Source organism: Triplophysa rosa, linkage group LG1 (genome assembly GCF_024868665.1).
Source record: "Triplophysa rosa linkage group LG1, Trosa_1v2, whole genome shotgun sequence".
In the NCBI taxonomy this organism is placed as follows: domain Eukaryota; kingdom Metazoa; phylum Chordata; class Actinopteri; order Cypriniformes; family Nemacheilidae; genus Triplophysa; species Triplophysa rosa.
In genome coordinates this window covers 24,770,281-24,797,066 of record NC_079890.1, presented here as the reverse complement: position 1 = coordinate 24,797,066, position 26,786 = coordinate 24,770,281, and the positions used below count along the sequence as shown (strand labels likewise).

The following is a 26,786-nucleotide window of genomic DNA, read 5'->3' as shown; positions in this document are numbered from 1 at the left end:
TGGTTTTGGACTCTATTAACCGTCCCCTATCGAGGGAAGTGTTTGTTTTAAGTTTCTGTTTTGAGTTCGCTTTTACTCCCATTGTGGGCTTTTGTTTGTACTTTCGTCTTTTTATTAAAGACCTTCGTTAACCCTTCACCTGCCTGCATTTGGGTTCTGTCTTCTCGAGTTTCGTGACATAATTCCAATGTTAAAGAATTATCGGTTATCGTTATCGGCCAAAATTTACATATCGGTGCATCCCTAGTTTGAAACTACGTGAATTTTCATTTTTGGGTAATCTATCACTTTAACAGAAGTGTGTGTATATGTATGTGGGTATACGTTTGTATAACCTAAGAGACTGTGAGTGTGTGCTTGTGCCAGGCTGTGGCTTGGAGCTAGAGTCTGGCCAGTGAGGAAGCAGTCAGTCCTTGTCTGGAGGCTATGTTAATCCTGTTTTCTTTAGAGAAGAACCTTAGATTGTGACTCCCAGGAGCTTTATGTTGAACTCTGCCCACACAGAAACCACCACAGCTGATTTCAGACAACCATACCATGGCACTATACCCGCCAGTAGAAATAGAAAGCAAGTTCTTGACAGACAGAGATTCTTACTAGGCAGGGCAGGGCTGTGTGTTACACAGGTGGGAGCCCATCACAGGTCTGGTCTGGGGGTTGCAGAGTGAAGCGTTGACCTGTGTGTGCTGATCCTGCAGACAAATGGCTTTCATCGAGACCCGACCTGAGAGTTAGAAGGAGAAATGACATGAGCAAGAATGCTGTTTAATACTGATGTGGCCATAGGTACAAGTGTAGCAAGACCGCGACAAGGGTAAAACTGCTTTTATACAATAGCTCTAAGACAATGTTAAAGGGATAGTTCACCTAAAAATGAAAATTCTGTAATTTACTTACCCTCAGATTGTGCCAAACTTGTATAATTTCTTCCAAATATCTTCTTTTGTGTTTAGCAGAACAAAGAATGTCAGTAAACAAACAGATCTCATGGCCCATTGACTCCCATATTTTCCCTATATGGCAGTAAATGGGGGATGAGAACTGTTTGGTTACTGACATTCTTCCAAATATCTTCCTTTGTGTTCAGCAGAACAAAGAAATGTATAAATGTTTGGAACAACCTGAGGGTGAGTAAATTATTACAGAATTTTCATTTTGGGGTGACATTTCCAAACAATGATAATACAACCGTAGTGCATCAACGACCAAAGCAAATACTGACATTGTGTCACCACAAACGCTAAGTGAGATGCATCAGTGCTGTTTTATTAAATATTAACACTTCTGGATCAGTGCGTGTCAAAACAGATTTAAAAACTGAAACTTACTATTGTATAAAAAGACAAAAAAATTACATCCACTTTCTTTTCGCATGTTGCATCTCTTCCAAAATGACCCACCTAACATACATCTTTCCCATTTGATAAGCTAAAGCATACAGTGTTTTAAAAGGGAAAGCTTGCAGCACACACGGTGTGTTAAGGGGGGATTATAGGAGCTCAGGATGAATGGCAGTACTGTAGTTTGGCTTCTGTTGTGGCAAACAAAGTCTGGCCTCTGTCAGTGTGAGAGGCCAGGAGGGGCGGCCCAGAGGTCCGCTCCAAAGAAAAACATGAATGAAACCGTGTGAGAGCTCAGATAGAGATCTGTGCTCCGGGGATGTCATAGTGCTGTCTGCCTGCCACCAACACTCAGACAACTGACTGTGAATGGAGGAGCCACAACCACACAGACGCATATACAGAGATGAGTGAAAAAGGTTGGGTGGACATTAGCGGAGGTCTGGAGGAAGTTGAAACTTTTGTCTTCCTCTACTGCTCACAAAGGTGCTTTTGATCGGTCTGGACAAACACTTGTCATACAAGAAACATTATTCCTTATCACACAAGCACAAATTCTATGTCTTTCTTCTAACTGAAGGAAACGCACACTTGATTCCACGTGCAAATGCAATCATTTACATATGCTGTGTAGGCAGAAAAACACACTCACCCCCAGCACAGGGCGCAGAGCAGTCCGAGCGTACCACAGACCAGGTGTAGTTGTGCTTCTTCTCTGGGTGGGGTAGTGTGTACTCCCAGGACACACCAGGATTTTTGCCTTGAAGAAGAATCTGTGGAGGAAGAAAGAACATCAAATGAGCAGGTCAGGGGAAAAGAGACAGACAGCGGAGCCATGGGTCAAAACAATGGGTCTACCACTCGCTGAATGAGAGGGTGCCAGAGCATTTGTGGCTGTTTTGTGGCTGTAGCTCTGTTGGGATTGACAGATGGACAGCACAATGCAAAGTTAGTGACCAGTGCTCTGAAAGGATGTTTGAATTAGATTGTGTATGTGTTTGAACTGAAGTACTTTTACAGTTTGTAAAATGGAACAAGTTGTGGGTTTGTTGGAATGGAAGTTGTGGGTTTGTTTAAATCCGGTTCACATTTTGCATCTTGGTTTTACAGTATTTATTTGTGTTTGCATTATTGATTATTTATGTTGAGTCGAGCTGTACACTGTACTTTAATTTAGTGTCTGGAAAAGATTTTATTGTGATATTTCTAAGACTAGACCACAGAGGAAGATCAAGAAGCTTTACACTAAAACTGTGCCCAGGGCAACTGAGGATTGCCTGAGGATGATTTTGATGGAGTGGAAAAGTCTTCCTAAAAGAAGAGGACCTTTGTTTTAACTTTGGCTTTGCCACATGGGGATTTTCCTCAGACTATTTGTACCAAAGAAAATGCAATGACACCAAATTCACTGGAACTGGTAAACCACCAAACTATATGTAGAAAGCACAGGGACAGTTATGCTTGAGCTGAAACCACTGTCAACTAAACAAGGTTTAAATCCTGAGGGTCATTACACTCACTGGAGAGTTTCAGCCGTATGTTTAAATATGATGTTTGCAAAGCAGACATTTCTGTTGAGTAGGGGGTCATTTATGCAAGACATTTGCAATGTTTCTAATTGTTTTTTATGTAAACATGCAATATAAATGTTGACATTTTTAATTATTTCCGAAGACAACTGCAGTTTGTTTTATACGGTTCTCCTATCCTATACTGTGAAATGAAGCAGTGGATTAGGTACAAACTGAATTACCCATGTCATTGGGACTCAGGTTGTTAATTTTCAACAGTAATGTGGCTAGTTTTTGCTGATGTGGGCAGATTCTTAAATCAAAAATACTCAGCCAACCACAATGCTTCGACAGATTATCCAGTTAGCCAAATCCAACTAATATGGGACCCAGTCTGTAAAACTCAGGTTAGTCCCAAAATCTAATTATGAGATAAGCAAAGTTTGATTTCAACCATTAATTTCACCATGATTTCAATCGTTGACATTGCCTTAATGTTGTAATTTCACAGAATGTTCTTTACATATAGAATGATATTATGTAAATCACAAAAAAATACTTTAGCTGGGCTTTAACAGACTGTGCCACATAACTTCCCTAGCCAAACATGGGATCAGTTTAGTTTTTTCACTATAAGGACGGAGACCTAGAGAGTAGTGAATGTGAGATTTTTTTAAAGTCCAGAAAGTTACAGGTGAAAAAAATCCAGACGATCATAACAGTGTGAACCACAATAATGCTGTAGAAAGTCAAACATAAAAATAAATGTAAAAAGTATGGTTAGAGACAGTGGCAAGATACCTTTTATGAAGTATCTTGGCACACTTCCCCTGTGTCCAGACAAAATCTATCACCCTGGAAGATGTCCACAGGACCCTGCACGCTAGCCTGTTCAACACTGATCCAAATTTATAGCTGGCAATGAACATGGAGTTACTATTCCAGAATAGGTCTCAGGAGGAGGTCTCCACTCCATCTGTGATCCACTAGCCATCTTTCTATGGACACAACACACACAAAAACTCTACCTCATCTGATTCAGGGTCAACACCCGCATGAGTTCATTGCACCATGCCTGAGCGCTCTGATATAGTAAGGCTAAAATTTCAGCCTTAACATATGCAACACGAATCAAAATGTTAAACATAAGAATTATCCACATTCAAATACTGCAAACACAAGTATGTTGTATGTGTGCTTCTAAACCAACTTTGGTCTCTTTAGATGGCTTCTTACTATCCTCTACTCTCACCAATCTGAGTAATGATGGAAAATCTGGGGCAATTACTGAACTCTGAACAGGGACAGGCACAATAATGACACAAGTATACAGGTTTATTATCATGCACTCTAAGTATAGAGTTACTACACAAAAATCCATCTGTGTCCTGGCTGGAAGGGTAGCAGGACCTCCTGTTATGAAGAAACAAGATTGAATGAAAGTTTGACAAGACTGATGTATGGTAGCATGGGTTCCACACCACAGAATGAGCAGAGAACGCCAATCCATCACTTTGGACTGGCATGACCCTATTGACTCATGCCACAAGAATGTCAATACCCAAATTAATCTACTCTAGTGTTTCATACAGAACCACATCAAGTTGATGGGAACTCTTCTGTTATGTCTGGTCTAGTGACTTCCAGTCCAGCTTGTTGAGCTGATTACAACCTCTAGAATCACGTCAAAGTTTACCTTCGCATTCCTCCACATTTATTTTCTTAAGCGTTTTTAGCAGTAAGGGTCTCGAAGCTGAAGTATCCATTTTCCACAGCAGCCTAGACGGAGAGATCCAGCCAAGCTTAATTGACCAGCTGCTTCCCTCGAATCGGGACTCCGAGCCTCTCTGATCTATTGAGTTCAATTGCAGAAATCCTAATCTTTTAATCTCCGTCTACCCTCCTCTTCTTTTCAAAATTACAGAGCATACTTAGAGAGATTAATGCCAATTTATTTGCAAATCAGACATCAGCTTTCACCGCCCACACCAGGGAAAGCATAGCGAACACAGGAAGACCGGTTTATGTTGAAGAGGAACACGGAATGAATGTAATGCAAAGGCTGAGTGCACCGCAGATCAATGTGTGTGAAATAATGGATGGCTAACATTTGTTCAATGTGCATAAAGAAAACTGCAAAAGTATCAAGGCCAAGTGAACAGAAGAAGTGTTACAGCTTGAGGTGCTGTAAAAAAAGTAATCTGGAAATAATGTTTAAAAGATTTTAAATACATAATTCATCTCCAACAATGCTTTCACTTACATATTATTCAATTCTGTCAGGACCACTGTCTTCAAATATTTAAACAATAGCAAAATATAAGGTTGGGGGAATGAAACTGTTCTGGGCAAACTCTCTGCCTGTCCATGCAGCCTTGCATGGACAGAGCGGGATGGCAGAAATACATGTCCCTCCACCTGGGGAACCAGAACAGTTCATGATGCGTAACAGGATTAAATTAAAATGATCCGACAGATACAGGCACATATGGAGGAGATGGGGATGGGTTTTGAGTGCGGCACGATTAAGCAGCTGATAAGGAGCAAAGAAAGGCAACTTAAATAGGACGCAGTCCAGTATGTATTATATGACTATTGGTTAACGTTGATTAGCTGCACCTGATGTGATAGGCTGATGCAAGCTGGACTCACGTGACCTGCCAGAACTGACGCTACGCTTGATTTCAATTTTATTTCCATAGCGCTTTTCACAGTTTTGCATTGCTGTAATGCAACTTTACATGCATATAGAAAGATGTAGATTTGAAAAAGAAAATTTATAGAAAATATAGATTACAAGTTATAAGAATATTTAGTGATTATTGCAATTTCCTCACAATTTTCATGGGCTTTACCTGTAAAAGTGTAAACCAACTGTCTATAAGATTGTTATCGGTTTCTATGCACAACGGTGACTGAGTTGATGACAAACACATCTAATTTAAACCTGAAATGACATGCACAGGTACCAGAAATCATATCACCCAAGGACTTGTACTTGACTTAGTACTTTATGAAAAGAAATGTAGCCAAGACAGTATAACATTTTGAGACTATGAAACATTTGGACAATTATTATTAGAGTATATACAGTACTGTAGACTTACTTACTAAACATAGCGAGGACCCAGATCTTTAACATAGTTAAGCCACAAGGAATTAGCATGATTTATTATCAGAGTAATCTTTAGGATTATTAGGATGGTTTCAATAGACATTTCTGAAAAAATGTATCTGTATAAAAATGTAAAATCTGTATAAAATACTGTAACTGTGTTTGAAATTGTAGTTACAGATTGTGGTGAAAGTTTTGTACTCCTCTACTCAAACTCACAGCTACCTTGTAGGACCATGGAGTCTACAACAGACTAAAAGAGCAGACCTCTTTTTCCAAAAACAAGCATATTACTTCATAAAACTTTCTATAATTCACCTACCATTTCTGAACAGCCTAAAAGGTGACCTCTGTGTTTGTTTAAGTCATGCTGGCCAATATGATTGTTTTGGGTTGACACCATACAGTGTGTGAATGTAGCATCACAGAAAAGCAATTGTTTTCAGTTACTACAGCCACTGTAGAAATGCACAATTCAGAAATGGCCAATTTATTGCATGAACTAAAGTGTTTGAAAATAGAGTAGCTAGTGAGATAAGGTGTGTATTTTTCCCCTATGAGGCAACCTGATCCATGTAATGTAAAAGAGCTTATTAGGCCACATATATGACCAGAGAGTGCATAGGACTTTAAACATTTTTCCCATTTTCTACTGAGTTCAAGTTTAAAGTTTTCTTTTGAAATGTAATGATCTCCCATTCTTTTCGCCTCTTCAGAGCTTCATACAAATAAATGAAGAGTTCTTTGTATGCCTTAACCTCAAAGGTCATCTGTAGCTATACTCATCATCACCCTACAGCGTGCGTTTCTTTCATATAAGAGGTGCCCTATGCTGCCCATTAGCAATAGCATGCAGAGCAGAAAGTTCAAAGTTTACTGCCATTCACATCGTCGCACTGTTTGATCTTCAATCTCTATACACCGGAGATTAAAGTCGCAATGACCATGTCGGCTCTGGCCTGCAATTAATCCCAAACAGAGGCGTTAGTCTGCCCATTAAACTCATTTGTGTGCTTTCTCTTCTGTCTCTCTCTCCCTTTCTCTCATTTGTTTCTCATCTCTCTCGCCCACCCACCCACTGTCACTCAGCTTTGTTTTCATCTGACCGAACGGCCACGGCGCTCTTGCCAAGGCCCTGTCATGGTTAATTCACTAACAGGTGTCAGGTCGGAATTTGATGGGGGTGACTCACTTCAAAGAACAAGGTCTCATTAGTGGGTCCGGCGGCGTAGAGGCTCTCAGGCCGGTTGAAAGAGCGTTGGTAGCTGAAAGTGGTGCCGGCGAACTGGAACCTGCCTGGCCAGTCCACCGTCCAATCTCCCGTAAGGTAGTAAGTGCCTCGCTTCAGGCTACGGACAGCCAGGTAGCTGGTGGAGATCTCTATCTCCTGCACCCTGATGCTCCTTGCTCCAGCAGGAACTATCACAACAGGGTAATACTCTGAAAAGAAAAAGGGGGTGATAGGATGAGAAAAGCATAGTTAAACTTTTATAAGTATACTGTATATTTTTACAAAGATAAATGATAAATTTCATATTATAGCAAACAAGCCATTCCAGCTTTCATGGAAATTGACCAAAAAGAGCAACTAAGTTTATTATTCTCTTTAAAATAAGACATATGAAACAATATCTACAAAACTGTACTGAATGTATGAGTGTGAAAAGCCCACCATTGGCTCTGTGTTGGAGGGTGTACTGGCCATTGAAGAACTTGCAGGTAGAGTTGTCACCTTTACACACCCCACAGGCATCCAGAGAGGCCTTTGAACCCAACACTTGGTCACATCCAACCGGCTACACAGCAAAAGTGATACAAATAAAATGCTCAATCTGACAATCATATTTTCTTGTCAAATATACCTAAACAGTTGTAAATGTGTCAAAAAATGACTGATATCCTTATATCCTCACAAACCTCACATATCCCATCAATGCACAACCCTCCTTTGTAGTCAGAGCAAGACGTCCCATCCTTGACTTTGCTGGACATAGCAAAGAAAAAATCAAAGTCCTCAGCAATGCAGTACAGCTTGCAGATGTCCTCTTCTAGAAAAGAAATGAATGGGGTTATCACATCTTATAGCTCCAATTAGATTATATGTCAGATCTTCTGAAGCTTTGCACCTGTAGTGTCATCACACTCCAATGCAGTTTTCATGTACGAGAACATATGGAGTCGTGAGCTTATAAACCTTTTATTAGGCGAAATGCATATGGACTTTTATGTCAAATGGAAAACTGTCATGGCTCTGCTTCATTTAGTCATGTTTTGTAGCAGAGCCATGACAAAGTCTTTGGTTTGGTGTGGAGAGAAACATATTATTGTTCTTTTGACAATAATATGCGTTCTCTCCAGTGTCTCGTCATTGGCCCCGCTCCTCTCGTTTCCTTGTTATCCTTCCCTGAGTGTTTGATTAACCACACCTGCCCCATGTCGTTATCCCTCGTTTGTCTTACCTATATATACCCTCTTGTTTCTTTGTCCTGTGCCAGTGTATTACATACGTGTAAGTGTATCGTGCTTGTCTGTGTTCCTGTGATCCTGTTTTTCTGTTTCAAGAACCCAGTCCTGTCTAAGTAAGTGTTTGAGTGTAGTTCATGTCAAGTATTGTTTCTAGTTTAGTGTTTAGTTAGTTTTTCATCCCTGTTTACCCCTATTATTTTCTTGTCTTGTTTACACCCCCTCGTGGGTTTTTGTTTTGCGTGTTTTTTTGTAAAATAAATATTATCTGTTAACCCCTTCACTGCTGCCTGCGCTTGGGTTCTTCTGCCAATTCGTGACAGAATCCACGAGCCATCACTGAACCCAGCAGGCAGCATGAGCACCGGGCGGTCCCACCTAGCTCGCCTCCTCTGCGGACTTCGCCAGGGGAACGAGAGCATGGATGAGTACGTGGACAGGTTCCTGGACGTCGTCGAGAATGGCGTCTTCGGGGAGGAGGAGCTCGCGGTGCTATTTAACTCCGGTCTCAGGGACCCACTTTTGCGGGCGGAGATGAGGGCGTTGAGACCGTTGGACTTCGACGCTGTGTGGCTGTCCGCCGCGGAACGATCGGAGTCCACGGCCTCAGCAATTACCAGCTACCCATCTCCGCTGGTCACGATTCCTGAGCGTGGTTCCCTGCAGATCGGGGTTGTGGGCACCGCCACTCCATCCTTCCCACTCTCGGCAGCCTCTCCACCATCCACCTCGTTGGCAAGCGGGGGAGGCGAGCATCCTGGGAGTCCACCTCCGAGGAGTCCCAGCCGGAACCAGCCATGCCTTCTACATCCTTCCTTCAGCCGACCTCCAGGCGGGTGGCTCGGCTGAAGAAGAAGAGGCAGCGGCGGGCAGCGCAGGCTCCTTCCAGTCCGGTGTCCAGTCTGGTGTCCAGTCCGGTGATCCAGCCGGCGTCCAGTCCGGTGATCCAGCCGCGTCCAGTCCGGGATCCAGCCGGCGTCCAGTCCGGCGATCCAGCCGGCGTCCAGTCCGGCGATCCAGCCGGCGTCCAGTCCGGGATCCAGCCGGCGTCCAGCCGGGATCCAGCCGGCGTCAAGCCCTGTCCAGCCGGCTTCCAGCCGGCGTCAGCCCGTCCCACCGGCTTCCAGCCGGCGTCAAGCCGTCAGCCGGCTTCCAGCCGGCGTCAAGCCCTGTCCAGCCGGCCTTCCAGCCGGCGTCAAGCCCTGTCCAGCCGGCCTTCCAGCCGGCGTCAAGCCCTGTCCAGCCGGCCTTCCAGCCGGCGTCAAGCCCTGTCCAGCCGGCCTTCCAGCCGCGTCAAGCCCTGTCCAGCCGGTTCCAGCCGGCTTCCAGCCGGTCCCTGGGAGTCCCAGGGCAAAGACTGTTCCCCCCAGGACTTCCCCTAAGTCCCCTAGGACTACGCGCCCTCGAGCGCAGCCGGGGACTAGAACTGTTCCCCCCTTGGACTCTTTTGTTCCCCCCATGAACTCTTGTTTTGCCCCACCCCCCCTCCCATGTTTGTTATTCTTGTTGTGTCACCCCAACCCCATGATTATCTTGTCTTGTTTGCCTCTGATTTTGTTTTCCTTGTTCTGTCTTGTCATGTCACTGTCTCAGTCTGCCCTGTCTCGTCCGTCTACCCCTTGGTGAGCACCTGGGGTGCTCATTAAAGGGGGGGCTTCTGTCATGGCTCTGCTTCATTTAGTCATGTTTTGTAGCAGAGCCATGACAGTCTTTGGTTTGGTGTGGAGAGAAACATATTATTGTTCTTTTGACAATAATATGCGTTCTCTCCAGTGTCTCGTCATTGGCCCCGCTCCTCTCGTTTCCTTGTTATCCTTCCCTGAGTGTTTGATTAACCACACCTGCCCCATGTCGTTATCCCTCGTTTGTCTTACCTATATATACCCTCTTGTTTCTTTGTCCTGTGCCTGTGTATTACATACGTGTATGTGTATCGTGCTTGTCTGTGTTCCTGTGATCCTGTTTTTCTGTTTCAAGAACCCAGTCCTGTCTAAGTAAGTGTTTGAGTGTAGTTCATGTCAAGTATTGTTTCTAGTTTAGTGTTTAGTTAGTTTTTCATCCCTGTTTACCCCTATTATTTTCTTGTCTTGTTTACACCCCCTCGTGGGTTTTTGTTTTGCGTGTTTTTTTGTAAAATAAATATTCTGTTAACCCCTTCATTGCTGCCTGCGCTTGGGTTCTTCTGCCAATTCGTGACAGAAAACAAACCCACCTTGACCTAATTTATAATGTCTTTTATGTATAAACCCACACTAGTACAGATAATTCCCATTAAGGTAGTTTGAACTTAGAACTAAATAGCACATATCTGACAGTCTGAATATGATTTATATATATATATAACATATATTACTTATGATATGAACACAATATAGTTCTATACCAAATTTAGGAAATATATCAGTCTGTTAAAGGCACATTTGTGAAGTCTATCATTATATTTATTGTATCATAATAACTAGCTGTGGTTTCACATGGAGTCTGGGAGTCATCATTACACAAAGTACTGAAGATTTCCATCAAGCATCATTTACTCTTAGTGTACACAATGCAAATGTTTACTATCTAATGCCAACTGCTGAGCATGTGAAAGTTGTGTGTGGTTCGTCGGGCAGTAACTACAAGGCACATCGTGCTGTAGAAAACAAACCCACAGAACATATGTTACACTAAAACTTAAAACACTGTTACAAATGGGACCATAAAGCTGGAATGCAGGAAGGGCAGCGGTATCCAACTCTCCCACAGCGGAAAAAATACAGACCTATATCAGAGGTCACGTGTATCTCTTTAGTAAAAAAAAGTGTCAAACAATATACAGCCAGAAAGTGATACTTTACACAAAATGCATATACTTTCGGCATATAAACACTTCATTGAAATACCATCAACTGGGTTAAAGGGACAGTCCCCCACAAAAATAAAAATTCTGTCATCATTTACTCACCCTCGAGTTGTTCCAAATCCATATAAGTTTCTGGTAACACTTCAGTAGGGGACCAATTCTCACTATTAACTAGTTGCTTATTAGCATGCCTATTATTAGCATATTGGCTGTTTATTTTATTTTTTTATTTTTAGTAAACTATTAACTACAACTTTTGCTTAGTTAACTCTTAAGTTGTTGCTTATTAATAGTAAGGTAGTTGTTAGGTTTAGGTATTGGGTAGGATTAGGGATATAGAATATGGTCATGCAGAATATGTGCTTTATAAGTGCTTATAAACAGCCAATATGCTAATAATAGGCATGCTAATAAGCAACTTAATAGTGAGAATTGGTCCTTATACTAAAGTGTTAACAATGTTCTACATGACCATATTCTACTTCCCTAATCCTATCCAATACCTAAACCTAACAACTACCTTACTAACTATTAATAAGCAACAAATTAGGAGTTTACTGAGGCAAAAGTCATAGTTAATTGTTTATTAATACCGAGAATTGGACCTTAAAATAAAGTGTGACCAAGTTTCTTTGTTCTGATGAACAGAGAAAGATATCTGGAAGAATGCTCATAACCAAACAGTTCTTGGCCACCATTGACTACCATAGTAAAGAAAATTCAATGGTAGTCAAAAGTGCCTCAGAACTGTTTGCTTTCCTACACTCTAAAAAAAATGGTGCTATATAGCACTAAAAGTGGTTCTTTGTTCGTAATCATAGGGGAACGATGTTTAGTGGCTTTTAGTCGCTGCGATTTCCAAGGGGAAAGTAAGTCTGTGGTTTAACTTTAGTGCTATATAGCACCATATATTGGTGCTTCAGTGGTCCTTCAGAGGTTCTTATTTAGCCCTTGTATGGTTCTTCAGTGGTTATATATAGTACCTCAGTCATCCCAAAGAACAGCTGAAGAACCAATGAAGCACCAAAATATGGTTCTATATAGCACTAAAAGTGGTTTCCCTAAGATTACGAGCCAAGAACCACTTTTAGTGCTATATTGCATATATTTTTTTAGAGTGTACATTCTTCAAAATATCTTTTTTACCAAGAAATTTTTCCTACTGTGGTAGTCAATGGTGGCCAAGAACTGTTTGGTTACAATCATTCGTCCAAATATTTTTCTCGGTGTTAATCGGAACAAAGAAATTCATAAAGATTTGGAACAACTTCATTTTCGGGTAAACTATTCCTTTAAGTTCTTCTCAGCTCCTATACTGTCCAGTAAAAAATAACCTAAGGCAGGACACAATGTACTGATTAGTACATGGGGTTCCTTTCACCCCAATGGTACAAGTTTAGCCTCAATAGATCCCAACTCCAACATGTCCTTCACCATACTACTCTGTCTTCAGTTCTCATTAATGAAAAAAAAATGTATCTTTCCTTTGTTTTTCTTCTTACACTTTATCAATCCCAGTCCTCTACTTATTGTGTCCCAAAGCCCTTAAATATAAACAGACTGAATGAGACTTATTCAGGTATAAACATGCCTGCAGGGTTGATCAGTGCACTGCATGAAGCAAGTGGCTGCATGTTTCCAGTGCAAATCCACTCATGCTCAGTCAATACAAATTATGTCAGCTGAATAGCTGGGGCAAACTATATATTGCCTATGTAACGATCTATAAAAATAATAAATACATTCTGTCAGAACCAAATGGGAATGATTACATTATAAAAACAAACTTGCCCCTGCTGAGTCAGCTATCACAGGGTACCAAAAACAAACAAAGAAGGTCAAGAATATTTTTACATTCCGTGTTCTAATACATTTGCCCAATTTACAATAGCAGGATGATCACTGACCTGAGATAAATGTTTTATTGAAAAATATTATAAATAAAGGTGGAATTGTGGAAAACGTGGAATTGTAACGTGTTAGAAAACAGCAAGCACTTCTGTGGTGTCCCGGTTGCACGTTATAAAAAGGTTGTATTTGTTAGTAAATGCATTTGCTGACATGAACTAAAAATAAGCAATATAGTTTTCAGCATTTATTCATCTTTGTTAACGTCAATTCAATTATTCATGCTAGTTCACTGCGCATCAACTAAAGTCAAAATTTCCAACTTATGTTTAAAAAATGCTGTATAGTATTGTTCATAGCTAGTTCATGTTAGCTAATGCAATAAAGTGATAGTTCAGAAAATTCTGTCATCATTTAATCACCCTCTTGTCATTTCAAACCTGTATGACTTTCTTTCTTCCGCAGAACACAAACGAAGATATTTTGAAGAATGTTGTTAACCAAAGACCCATTCACTTGCACTGGTTTTGTGTACATACAATAGAAGTGAATGGGTGCCGGCAAATATCTTCTTTTGTGTTTTGCGTAAGAAAGTCATACAGGTTTGAACTGATAAGAGAGTGAGTAAACGACGACAGGATTTTCATTTTTGGGTGGAGTATCACTTTAACTAACATTAAAAAATACAACCTCATTGTAAAGTGTTACCGGTATCTCAGTGTTCTTGCCTTTTTAAGAGTTAACAAGCATGAGAATTTATGAACCCACTACAGAGGTTTGTTGTGCTCTTTCAAACTGTTAATGAGACATTTGCTCTTGTTATAATGAATGCATTATGGCATAAACATCTCCCGTACCTTCCACTTTGGTGTATGGCTTCCATTTGTAGTACCATCCCCTGAAGGGTTTGCTGTTGTACTCTGCGCACTGCTGAGCTCGGAAGTCCACTCCGTTGGCCTGGCACAGTTTGGTGTTACACAGCTGGTGCATTCGACTGGGGCCTTGGCAGAACTTGCCATTGTGCTGTGGGCTTGGGTGAGACAACCGACAATTAGCGCTGCTAACATGGAAGAAGAGAGAGAGCGAGAAAAAGAGAAGAACCAGATGTGCCTCAGCGAGCAGCCGTTTGGTATTTTTTGGAAGACGTTTTTCATATGATGTGCATTAGCATCTTCACCATGGGAATGTCTTTGTGGGTTACCTGTGATGTGTCCGACTGAATCACATTTTAACTGACAGCTGTAAAAGTTATAAAGTGTCTGGGATGCAATTCCATTCTTGGACATGCCTGTGTTGTCAACAGGTATGATTTCTGAATATTAAACTTGAGAGAGTAAAGACAACACGCAGATGTGCCGATGTGCTTTACAGATCGGGACATCTGAGCTGACTCGCTTGCACGTTGTAGCCATATGGAAAAATGCTAGAACAAGAGAACACAGGCCAAGGCTTTTTTGGAACCGACTTTACTGTAAAGCTCTGACCCACAGGGCTAAATATCACAGAAGGTCAGCTCTCGGGATCGAGACAGTGTTGGAATGGTCACCCTGCTTTACAGAGGCAGCTTGAGGCTGCAGAAGAGCAGCAGCCTCCTCCCAAACCCGCAGGAATCCTGTCGAGTGCCACATGAAGCACAATCACCCTGTTTCCTCCGAGAAAACCAGACCAGCAGCTCTTCTAAGCGGTCCTGTGAGAGCAGAGGTATGTTTGCGGCATGGCTGCGTGTTTTAAAGTGGAAGACTCTTGGGTACCCTCTTGTAGCCTAACCTCAAAGCAAATGACTGCGCCCTGGGCCTGGCTTTGTTGAGCTTCTGTCAATGTGTGTGTGTGTTTGCCTGTGCATGTTCTTTTTGTCTCTGGTCTTTGGATTTTTATTGCATGTTCACACTTGAGGTTAGGAAACCACACAGAGAAGACAGGTGAGCATTTCTCATGTTCTTAAAAAAAATCATTCATCACTTTTATGCATCAAAAGTGATCAAACAAACTTTAAAAAAGTATTGCTCTTCTGCCGTGAATGATACAATGGTTCTATGTTCGACAGGTCTGTATAAACCGATTGTGGTGGAAAGTTTTGAATCAGCCTCCTGGTTATCAACAATATTACAGCAGTGCTGTCAGAAGTCTATTTGTGCTGTGCTGCTTTTGTTTTTGGAGCCGGTTTCAGGCTGATCCTATTAGGGCTTTAGGGACAGTGTAGTAAGGGCCCATATGGTGGAGTACTTACAACCACACAGAGCTCAAAAAAACAAGAGAGGGCAGGGGGGAGTTTAGCTTTCCTGATTAGACGTTGTTTATAAAATAACTGTTCCAAAACCACCTTGTGTATAAACTAAACTTCATATAAGAGAACGATATGCCTCTGTTTCCTCTTGCTTTATGTCGACAAGCTTCGTATCATCATTGTCCCACTCTGAATGTTAAACAGCAGAAGAAGATCCAAACTTCAGAAGGGAACGGGGTCACTCTGTCTGCCTGCTTGCCTGAATCTCCCCAATAGCCAACCCCCCACACCCCACCAAATTTCCCCCCCGCCCCCCCCAGACCCACATCATTCTCTCCATCATGCCATACAGCAAGTCCTCTTCTAATCAAAGCCCTATTATGCCCACAATGTTAACTATTATGCATCCTGTTTACATTAAGACCATTAAAACAGACCTAACTGTACATAAACAAGATCCAAACAATGACGCAAAGTGCCCATGCTATGCTACTTAAAGAGATAGCTCACCAAAATAAATTATGTCATTATTTATTCACCCTCATGATGTTCAAAACCTGTATGTGACACTTTGTTCTGTGGAACACAAAAGAAGATGTTTTGAGAAATGCATCCATACAATGGAAGTCGATGGAAGCCAATGTTATTTGGTTACCAGCATTCTTCAAAATATCTTCTTTTGTGTTTTGCAGAAGAAAGAACATCATACAGGCATGACATGAATTTTCATTTCTGTGTGAACTATCCCTTTAACAATGCCTTATGTACAGTAAACAAACATCACAGGCCTGTTAAACACGGCAATTCAATCCACAACCATCTGCATGCACTTTACTAGGCTGTTGCCAAGAGACATTTCTCATATCAAAAGATACACGTAAATCCGGCAGCTGAGTATGGATAAAGTAAAAGGAGCATCTTTATTAGATCATTCTTACTGATAAATGTCTTTTCAATGAGATGAGATCTCCTGCCGCTGGCTTCAAACAGCTGTCTTTTGAGCTAACACTGAAGAAGCAATGGAGTACGCAGACACCGCCCAACAGAAAACGTTGAGATTATACCATTGCTGTTAAAACACCTTTTCTGCTGCAGGAGCCAAAAGGAATAATAATCAAACTCAATCTCATAGGAATTCGTAACTATTTTACGAGGTGGCTAGTTCACGATTCGTTGTGATTCATACAAAACCGTACGATAGATACGTAGAAACAAAGCAATACTGAAGCCCCACCCATAACCCTGCCCCTAAACCTAATATCACTGGCATGAAAGCAAATTGTACTAAAGTGTCAGAATGAGATCGTACAAATTCATACGAACTAATCAAAATAGTTACATTTCAGCGAGATTGTGTTGAATAATCTATCAAAGTCTCTTTTATCCAATAACGTTTGTCCAAAAAAACTCCCAATATTTTTCCGTCAACATGTGAAAATGTTCTGATCAACAAGAATTTAGATTTCCATACATAATGTAGACATTAACTACCATGCATGCCATACATACATATTCACAAATAACTACTTATTAAGTATATACTAGATAGGAGGGTAAAATGCAGCCATACCCCCTTTTGTATTTACTGTATCTGTGTGGGAGGTGACACTGATAGCAAAAACAGTGGAATTAGGAAGGCTAATCCCTTCCTTCCAGATTAAAGCACATAAACAAATTCTGCCCCGAAAGCAACTCCATCTGACTGATTCCTCTGCACCCTAAGCCTCTCTCAGTGGATCAGATGCCACTAGTTTAATACAGACTATCAGCATCAAGACTCCAAGTAAAACATCATTAAACTCCTTACATGAAAACACTACACTGTCTGCCCTCAAATATGAACCTGGACAGCAAAAGTCTTGTATCAATTTTTCAAAATTGAAATTTTTACATCACCTGAAAGCTGAATATTTTGTTCTATTGATATATGGTTTGTTAGGATAGGACAATATTTGACCAAGATATAACTATTTAAAACTCTGGAATCTGAGGGTGCAAAAATTTTGGATCAATTTAAAGTTGTCCAAATTAAGTGCTTAGCATAGCATATTACTCACAAAAATAAAGTTTTTATATATTTATGTCAGGAAAAATATCTTCATGGAACATGATCTTTACTTAATATCCTTTTCTGAATTTGATTTTTAGCATAAAAGAAAAATCAATCATTTTGACCCATACAATGTATTGTTGGCTTTTGCCACAAATATTCCCGTGCTACTTAAGACTGGTTTTGTGATCCCGGGTCACAAATAAGAACACTACTTCTCTCAGCTGAAAGTGTAGAGTAAAAGCAAGCATATGAAGTTTATTTTTTCCAGAATTTATTTCAAAGGTTTCTAGACAGCGCAGCATTGTTCATACATTTCATGCATCTGAAATGTTGAGTGTTCAAATAAAAATCTGAATTCTATAAAACACTGAATAAAATCCAGATCATTTAAACTTATTCAGGTATTTACCTTAATTGTCCCATAATTTCATGTAAGAAACACACAATGCCTAAGAATGACAACTATTTCTAGGGTTCTACCTAAACCCATTTGCTTGTTCATTCGACTATTCACTCATTGTTCATCTTTGACTTTATTGGAGCTGTTTAGGTCAGACATGTCGGCCTGACTGTCTAAGGCATTGGCCATGTTCCCTTCCAACAGAAATACGTCAAGATGCTCCAGACTGCCAAATGTTCACAAAACACCTGAAGCATAACATGCAAAAACATCTGCCATTTGATACACTCATTTTGTAGGGTTTCTAAGTGACTCAGAAAGAGACATCAGTTCTGCAATATTTCTTTCTGTAAAGTTGCTCTGAAATGTGTATAGAAAAATGCCATACACATACAGTAAAACTGACATGATTTATGCATTCTGTGCTCTTAACAGAGAAGCAAAACCTGACTCACTAAGACACTTTATCTAAGATTATTCAGTGTGCCAAAATTCAGAGGTAATCTAGTGACAGAGGGTCAGTTAGTCAGATTTATGTGCTTCTACCATTCACAGCTAAATTACCATTCATGGCATCCTTATGTCGATTTAAAATGTAATTCATGTTTTACTGCAGTGGGATTTCAAATAAGCAAAAAGCAACAGCATTTGTTTGTTTGTGTTTCCCAGCATCTATTTATTAGATGTCAGCGATTGAGAAAAGTTGTGAAACCTTATGAGCCTTTTTTGGAACTGAGGCAAGAAAAGTTTTGATTAGGATGAGATGATTAGTTTCTGCCTTACACATCTTGACAGCTGAAAGACATTCAATGGGCTGGCATGTAGAGAGTCCTGGGAGTGGTGCCATGTTTAGCAGGATTTACTCTCTCACACAAACAGAACACACACTGAATTAAATTTACACCCTGTACTTCAGAGGCAAAGTGGTTCATTTAAAAACTGTTTTCAATTAACTTGTCAATATAAAGCGTGTTTATTGAGATGTAGCTTCAGAGCTTTGTTTTGGTTACCTGGGATTGTTGCAGAATCGCTCTCGGTACATGACCCCTCCACCACAGGTACGTGAACAGTCAGACCAGTCCGACCAGCCTGACCACTGGCCGTGCACTGCTTTAGGACCATGATCGCCAAATTTCACACACTGCCCCTTTCGGCACCACTGCGTTATGGAAAAGAAATAAGACATGCACTTAAATTTACATTCACAGCTAGCCAAATGTGCTTGTGGGGTCGATGAGAAAGATGGTGAGAGGTAGAGAACTTGGGTGACTTGGAGAGATTGTGTCTACCGATCAATTCAGTTCTCCTCAAAAATAAAGTTTAACCAAAGTCAGACAGAAAGAGGCAACCGGGCACTCACCATGTCTGGTCCGCAGATGGTGCCCTCGGCAGCGGGCATGAACTTGGTCTCACACCGGTGCCCTGTCCTGTGGCACCACAATGATTTACAGATGTCCTGGTGGGCAAGAACAAACACAGTCAAAGAAGGGCCTCCACACACTGGGAACCCTTCAACCTCCCTGGCTTACGCCACACCGACCCGCCGTTTCTACAGCAACGGCCAATCAGCTCTTGCAACAAATAAAAAACCCTGTCAAAATCAATCACTGTTCTGCCCAAAAGAAACACGCTATTATCGATGCATTTTGTTTCTTCCCACAATACAACGATAATAATGGGTGATGAAGGGTTGGGACACCAGCCACTGCTGGCTGACGGCCCGATTGCATCTGGCAGACAGTGAGGAAGACGTGGCTTACAAAAGCTAGTAACGTTGAACTCTTGCTGGTTTGTTAGCGAACTCTGCTAGAAAGCCCACTTGCTAAAAGCGGCAAGCTCCCACGGCTAAGGACTTATCAACGACTTTGTGACAAGGACAGGATGGCTCGAGGGGACAGAAAACAAAAGCATAAGCCATTATCTCCACAATCCTCCTTAATTAAGATGTACAGCTTCCTTCCATCAAGGTTGATGTTTGGGAGCGTTTTAGTTTTGGGAAGGTTTAGAAGCAAACAAAAGCAACAGGAATCTCTCAAAGAGGAAGCTCACAGTCTAATCCCACAGATGCACTCTCGCAATGTTCATTTCCCAAGCATAACTTTCTTGCAGGTCTTAGTCTTCACCCTTATTATTTGCATATCAATGTGTGTTAGACGCAAAAGGCTATGGCAGATGCCAAAAGAGGCCCTGTCCAGCTTTGTTGAATTGTGGATGAAGACTTGAGTGGAGTTTGAGGCAATGGGCTTCCTCTCAATAATTTGTTTTCTTTGCAAAGCTCATGTATGTTTGAATTGACCACGAACACTCCACACACAAACACTGCAAGTACATTTACATATCGGAGACACACCAAATCTTTGTGACTGCTGCAATTGTTTTTGTCAGAATAGTATTCATTGAGGCTTAATTGTTTACCAAAAGTCAATAACATTTTCAAACACATTGACAAACATTTACTGACTTGCTTCAAATATAAATAACAAGTTTTAAATTCTATGGTTTACCTTTACAAACTCCAAGCTGCAGAGTTTGGCCTTGGAGCCAAACTGCCATTTGCACTGTATGTCGGCATCGTACAGCTGACCTGGAAGCTGTTCAGGGTACTTGTACTGGCCTATTTGTTTGGGCTCATCCACTAGACACGAAGCCTGGGCTGTACTGTGAACACATGTGCATGCAAATACAGATAAACATGGAAACCAGCATTAAAAAGCATCTGCAAAATAAAGTACAGTAGTGGCTAAAATTGATGTTTTCACTCTTTACTCAAATTATTGAAGATGTATTAAAAATGTGCATGTGTGTTGCACAATTGTGCTTTGAGTGTAAACTGAAGCTCAGCTTTGAGAAAAAGAGAGCATCAACACATATTAAGAACTGATACAATCATAGTTAATATGCTTTATTTCCTGTAAGCTTTTTGTTTTCCATGTATTTTTATATTATGATAAAACCCATATCTCCTGATAGTTTGCCTTTTTGCCATATAATTAGTGTTTTGTCCAACTCATATTTTGATGGTTTAATCTCATCAGAGGGGCATTACAACCAAATATGCTACAAATACACCCCCAGACATTACTTTTGACCACTACTATAAACTGCCATCACCATATTTTGTGTTTAGGATGCTGGTGTGCTGGTGACTTTACCAGATATTTTAACTAGATTATCCAGTAATCCAAATTTGGTGAATCTGGCAAACAACATGGCTATGATCCACAAACTTAACAAGCACCCAACCAGCATTGAAATTCATTAAATAAATGTATTTAGATGAAGGTTAGAGTTTACCCTAAAAATCTCTTCAGGTATTGCCGGCTACACGCAGACCAGGAGAAAACGCCATTATTCCCAGCCAGTGTGGGAGACATTATGTTCCCTTCGGTCTTCCGACAGGGATTCCCCTCTCCATCATGGATCATTCCAAAACTGGTGGCAAAGAAGAGTGAATAAAGGAAAGCAAAAATGGGAGGGAAAGAAAAGGGAGAGAGAAACTGAGAGCTTGTAAATTTTACCCAGTGATACTATTAATGTAGAGCCCTAGGACACAAACCACTCCCTGAGTCAGGTGGGATATTACCTCCATAACCCAGCAGAGCTTTCATCCCACAAAGCCCTTTAATAATCTGTACTTTACTAAACTAAAATCACATGATTCACACTCACATTTAGATGCTTACTTTCACCAGCCCTCTGAGAATCAAACCAATGAACACATCAAAATTAACACGTGCATCATTGCTAAGATATTCAGGAAGACATAAGGAGATTTTGCAAAATATGCCATGTGTTTAGAAGTCACTCCTCAATAAATCAGAGATTAATATCTATTGGCTAGGGAAGAGTTTGCACCAAAACTGCACACATTCTGGGCACGTGTCCTTTTTATTTATCTAAAATGTTTAAACAATTGAGAATAACAAATCCCACAACATGCTATCAGCTTGGTTCTTCTCCAGGATTCATTTTGTTCTAGTTTGCATTGAGTATGCGCCAACCAAAGGACTCAAAAAACATCTTTGTCATAAAAATGAGATCTCAGACTTGCAATATAAACTTCCCTTTATCTTACTGCAAACACAAATAAAATGTTTGCCTGTTGCACACTGTTAAAAAAATGTCATTTTACAGGTAATGGTCTGTATTATTTTACAGAATTTTTCCTTTTTTCCATTAAAAAGTTCATGCCTGTTATTTTACAGATTTTTTCTGTACTAAAAATACTACTTATTAAATTATGGTTAATTTCCTGTAATTTTAAATTACAGAAATATTATGTTTTTTTAAAAGCAATTTATAGTATTTTTACAGTTCCCGAAATGCAATGAAGTAATAATTTACTGATTTTCTCTTTAGAAAATATGTAAAATTGCAACTGCTTTGTCATTAAATGCAGTTGAAGGTCATTATGTATTTAGCGTATTTTAGAGGCCACTGGTAATTCTACAGACACAAATGTCATTTATTTTGACATTTATTTTTGTTCTCACCTAAACAACATACAACTTTGCATTTTGACAACTTAAATGTAGTAAACTGTAGTAAAACTTCTAGATCCTATTACGTTTTTAACATATTAAAATAAAGTATTAACGTGTGCAACGGTTATCAATTCACTATAGCTAATACAACACACAGTATTTTAACAATTTGTAATAATTTCTGTAATATATTACAGTACGGCAGTATTTTTAATTTAAACAACAATATTGTAATTAATCTGCAATCAAATTTATAACTCTCCTTCTGGGCATATACAGTATAATTTAGTTGTGTAATACTTCCATCATCCAATCAGAGGCTGCAAATTTAAATTTGGCGCACTTGCGTCCTAACGGCTGTGAGTGGCGGTACTAGTGCGAGCAGCAGAGCCAGAGCGGGAGTTTTCAAACTCCAGTGGATTACTATGGTAGCCAGGCAGGCACCGCGGGAAACATCTCTGAGAACAGCAGTGAGCAGTAGCGTGCGAGTGACAGTGAAGAAATTGAGTTCCAAAACTCCGATGGAAATATGACATGTAGGCTACATATAAAGCGCCAATCCTTTTGAAACTGTGAGGAAAACAACTAGCGCCTGCTTCACTATACTCGTCACCATGTCAGTCAGAGCAACCGACCACCGGATGAGGTAAGCGTTTTATAACACATTTAAACGATTATTTTATTATTTCATGTCGTGTGCTGCACTTTTTGTCTTAAAGCTAACTTAATTGTTAGCACACCTGGAGGCCTAACGTTACTGTAATGTTAGCTATGGTTAGCTAAGGAGTAACGTTAGTACATATAACACAGTAATTTGTGTTCTCAAGATAAAAGTTTTTTTTTCAGAGACGTTTTTATGAACGTTTTTGGTTATAGAAATGTGTTTCCGATCCAGATAGATGATTATTACACCTGTAGGTGAAGTTACACTGCAAAAAATGACATTCTTGCTTAGTGACAACAAATCTCACCCTATTGGCAGATTTTTTTGCCTGTTTTTACCATAAACGTACTTAATTCTTATATAATTTTACATAAAACAAGACTACGGCCCGGTTTCAAAGTCAAGGCTTAGCCTTAGCCAGGATTATGCCTTAGTTAAACACTTGGTAAACTCCATTCTGAGGCGCTAGCGGAAGTAACTTCTTCTTCTTGAGTTTTACTGGCGGTTGGCAAATCAGCTTATAGGTGCATTACCGCCACCTTATGAACTGGAGTGCTAGCGGAAGTAATGATACACTGCTTCTCGGCAGAACGGAAGATGCGTGACGTCATGTGAAAAGGGCGTATTAGGCTATTTAAATTGCTTTTATTAAAATGCAATAGAAAAAACATTACTGATGTGCATCTTAAAACAAAACAATGGCACTGATATACTGTATTTGAAAATTTTCAATTAAGACCGCTCAAAATTCATTTTAGTCTGAGACTAGTCTTAAACCTTGTCTGTGAAACCGGGCCTAAATACCTTAGGTCACTTTTCTTGTCAAGTAATTGTATATCGATTTAAGAAGTTTTAGATATTTTTAATAAAAACAAGACAAAACTGCTGCTTAGTAAGAATGGCACTTTTTGCACTGTAGGTAAAAATGATCTAATGTTTTCCCTATACATTTTGTTTTAATTTCATAGCAATACTCTAACGTTATATCCAGGGCCGGCCCAAGCCTTTACGGGGCCCTAAGCAGAATTTTATTTGGGGGTCCCACTATGACCCCAATACAATCGAGTATTGTCAATGTTTGATTATTTGCACGCACACTTTAAACCTTGCACACCCAATTCTATTAGTTGTAGCTGTGTTTGGGATGTAGGAATGTCATTAAAACAAAAACACATAAACCATGCAAGGTGTATTGTGATTGTCAAAACATTTGATAATTTCATGACTTTCAATTTTAGGTGAACTGTCCCTTTAAATTTCGAGCACATAACATACAAAACTTGTGGAATTTATTGTTCAATGCATTTAACTATTTGCAAAGATTCTATTTTAAAAATCATTTTAATCTTCATTTTATTTTAACCACAACCTATAAAACACCCCTTTAAAGCCACACAGCCCTTGACGATGATTTAATCCCCTTTTTATTTTTTTATTTAGTTTATTAATGGTTGATAACCATTAAATTAATTTACAATATGCACACAATTATTCTCAACCTTATCCCAAATAAAACGCTAAATTAACAGATAATTATAAATTACACGAATCACGTAAATTACATATTTTTGATCTAAATCAGCATTTTGTTGTTTGCATCAACGAATACTGTCAGATGTTCAACATTTCTATCGTTAAACACTAAACAGTTGTCAAATAGTTAATGTTTTAGTCACTGTCGTGTGTTGCAAAGCAGTCTTTTAACTTGAAAACTGAAGCGTCTTGCTGAACAGCTAAAGACGTGACAGTAGCTCAGTCTTCTTTAATTTGATTGGTCACTGCTCGGCTTTGTAACCAGTAATTCCCGCCTCCTTTCATTTGATTGGCCACCTCACTTATTTTGATATTGCAATGTTGCGTTTAGTCAGTAATTTCACAAATTTTGACACACACCTCAGAAAAAATAGTGGGCACGGCCCTACGTGAGAAAATGGATGTGTGTCGTGAATATATCACAAAAAAAGCTGTAATTTCGTGTGATCTTGGGGGCCCCTAGTGGCGACGAGGCCCTAAGCAGCCGCTTAGTTCGCTTATAGGGAGGGCCGGCTCTGGTTATATCTTAATTTTCTTGTTGATGTTTTGTATGTCAATCTGTGGAATTTGTGCTTTGTATGTGTAAATGTTAATACAAACAATTTATTTTTAATATTTTATTTTCAGCTTCTGTGGATCGACTGCTTGTGCTAATCTACCGCAGGTGACCATAACAATCCAGGTATGGAAAAGATTGGACTGTTTATAATCTAAAATCTACATTGCCAAAGACGGACAAGTAATTTGATTCCATAGGATTGCTTTGACAGTGGCAATAAATAAAATTTGATCTACACTGTATCATTTTCCTATGATATCCATTATTAATAATTTGTGTTGTCCTTGTGGGTCCACTGTGATTGTGCAAGATTGGTTATTGCAAAAGTAACTCTTGGGAGGTTTTGCTATAAGAAAGTAAACTGAATATAGTGTATAATGTACATAGAGATTTGCAGTCAATTTAAGTATTTTGCTGCGACCGTTGATATCTGAAAAATAGGTTTACCTGATGCCATCTAAGATGTATGTTTTTCTTTTTTCAGCAGATAACTTCAGGATTTTTAGAAGGCATATAATGACAGTGAGCGGGACCAAAACTCTGACAATCCAAGTCACCTATAGGTAGCATAAGTAATCTATATGACTCAACTTGCTCAAATAATGTCTAGATGTGTAACGAATACCTTGCATGTACAGAGCTATGTTCTGAATCTGATATACTCTGCTTGTATTCCCACTGTCAGATGAACATTTAAAAAAAAGAATTTTGCATTTCCCCAGAATGTCTTTTTCTGTTTCATTGAAGGTACAAAATAAAGTACTGTTTTTTAATATTGCGTATTTATTTTACATGTAAAGAATTTAACAGGAAATTATTGTAGGCCTGTGACCTGAGAGTTTCATTATAGATTCAAATAACTGCTAATTACGGTTAATTAACAGTATTGTAGGTTTTAAAAGTAGCTACTTCTTTTTTCTTGTATTTTAATAATATATATCTTTATTATAACTGGTAAATGTACAGACATTTGGTTTTTATTAGTAGTTTCTTAGTTATTATACATTTAAAATGTTTTTTAAAAGTAAATTCCTTTGTAGATTGACAGAGAAGCTTAATAAAATTACTTAAAAATTCCTAAATTTACAGAGATTACCCTGAAAAGAAGTTGCTTTTTAATGTATTTTGATATAATTTATCTGTTTTTACACAGTTTAATGAGCAATTATCAACAGTGCTGTACTGTAATTTAACCAATTTTGACCGTAAAATTGGCTCTGTATTTTTACAGTTTATTTCATGTAATTTTGTGAAAATGTCTGGAAACTCTGCTGCCAGACTTTTTACTGTTTTTTTACAGATTTTTTTACAGTGCAAAGCAGATGGTTTCCCAAATGGAATTCGACCCGAGAGCAGAAGTCAACGTACTTATGTCCAGACTCGTGGGCAATGGTGAAGGCGAGGCCCAGCCCAGTGTCTTCATTAATTGTGCAGCTACGGTATTTGCTACACATGCCGCTTATTGGAGCAAAACCTGCAGACAGGAAGAACAGTGAAAGATACATTGATGTATTATGGGCACAAGAATCCAATTCAATGCTTAAAACATAAAATGAAATCAGTAATAGACTATTTAAGTCTCACTAAATACACCACAATGTTTTCAAAACTACAGAATTTAAAGAAGGTACCCATTACACATAAACACATTTCATATTTTTTTGTTTGATTTTAAGACAAAGATTTGAGTTACACATCACACAGACAACTTTAAAACACTCCTCTCCTCTTTGACATGGATTCAAAG

At 39.6% G+C, this 26,786-nt stretch overlaps 1 protein-coding gene across 3 annotated transcripts in view; it reads right to left on the bottom strand.

The window, feature by feature from the left end:
- Positions 1-26,786, bottom strand: part of adamts18 (ADAM metallopeptidase with thrombospondin type 1 motif, 18) — a 54,048-nt gene that overhangs the window by 12,514 nt on the left and 14,748 nt on the right. For all 3 annotated transcript variants that reach the window (XM_057346313.1, XM_057346322.1, XM_057346331.1), the window contains 11 exons: positions 26,408-26,513; positions 21,094-21,231; positions 20,304-20,457; positions 19,160-19,255; positions 18,810-18,958; positions 13,980-14,152; positions 7,884-8,014; positions 7,639-7,762; positions 7,159-7,406; positions 1,993-2,113; positions 598-724 (listed from right to left, as the gene is read on the bottom strand). In XM_057346313.1, coding sequence (XP_057202296.1) covers positions 598-724; positions 1,993-2,113; positions 7,159-7,406; positions 7,639-7,762; positions 7,884-8,014; positions 13,980-14,152; positions 18,810-18,958; positions 19,160-19,255; positions 20,304-20,457; positions 21,094-21,231; positions 26,408-26,513 — 1,567 coding nt within the window. The remainder of the gene's footprint in view (positions 1-597; positions 725-1,992; positions 2,114-7,158; positions 7,407-7,638; positions 7,763-7,883; positions 8,015-13,979; positions 14,153-18,809; positions 18,959-19,159; positions 19,256-20,303; positions 20,458-21,093; positions 21,232-26,407; positions 26,514-26,786) is intronic.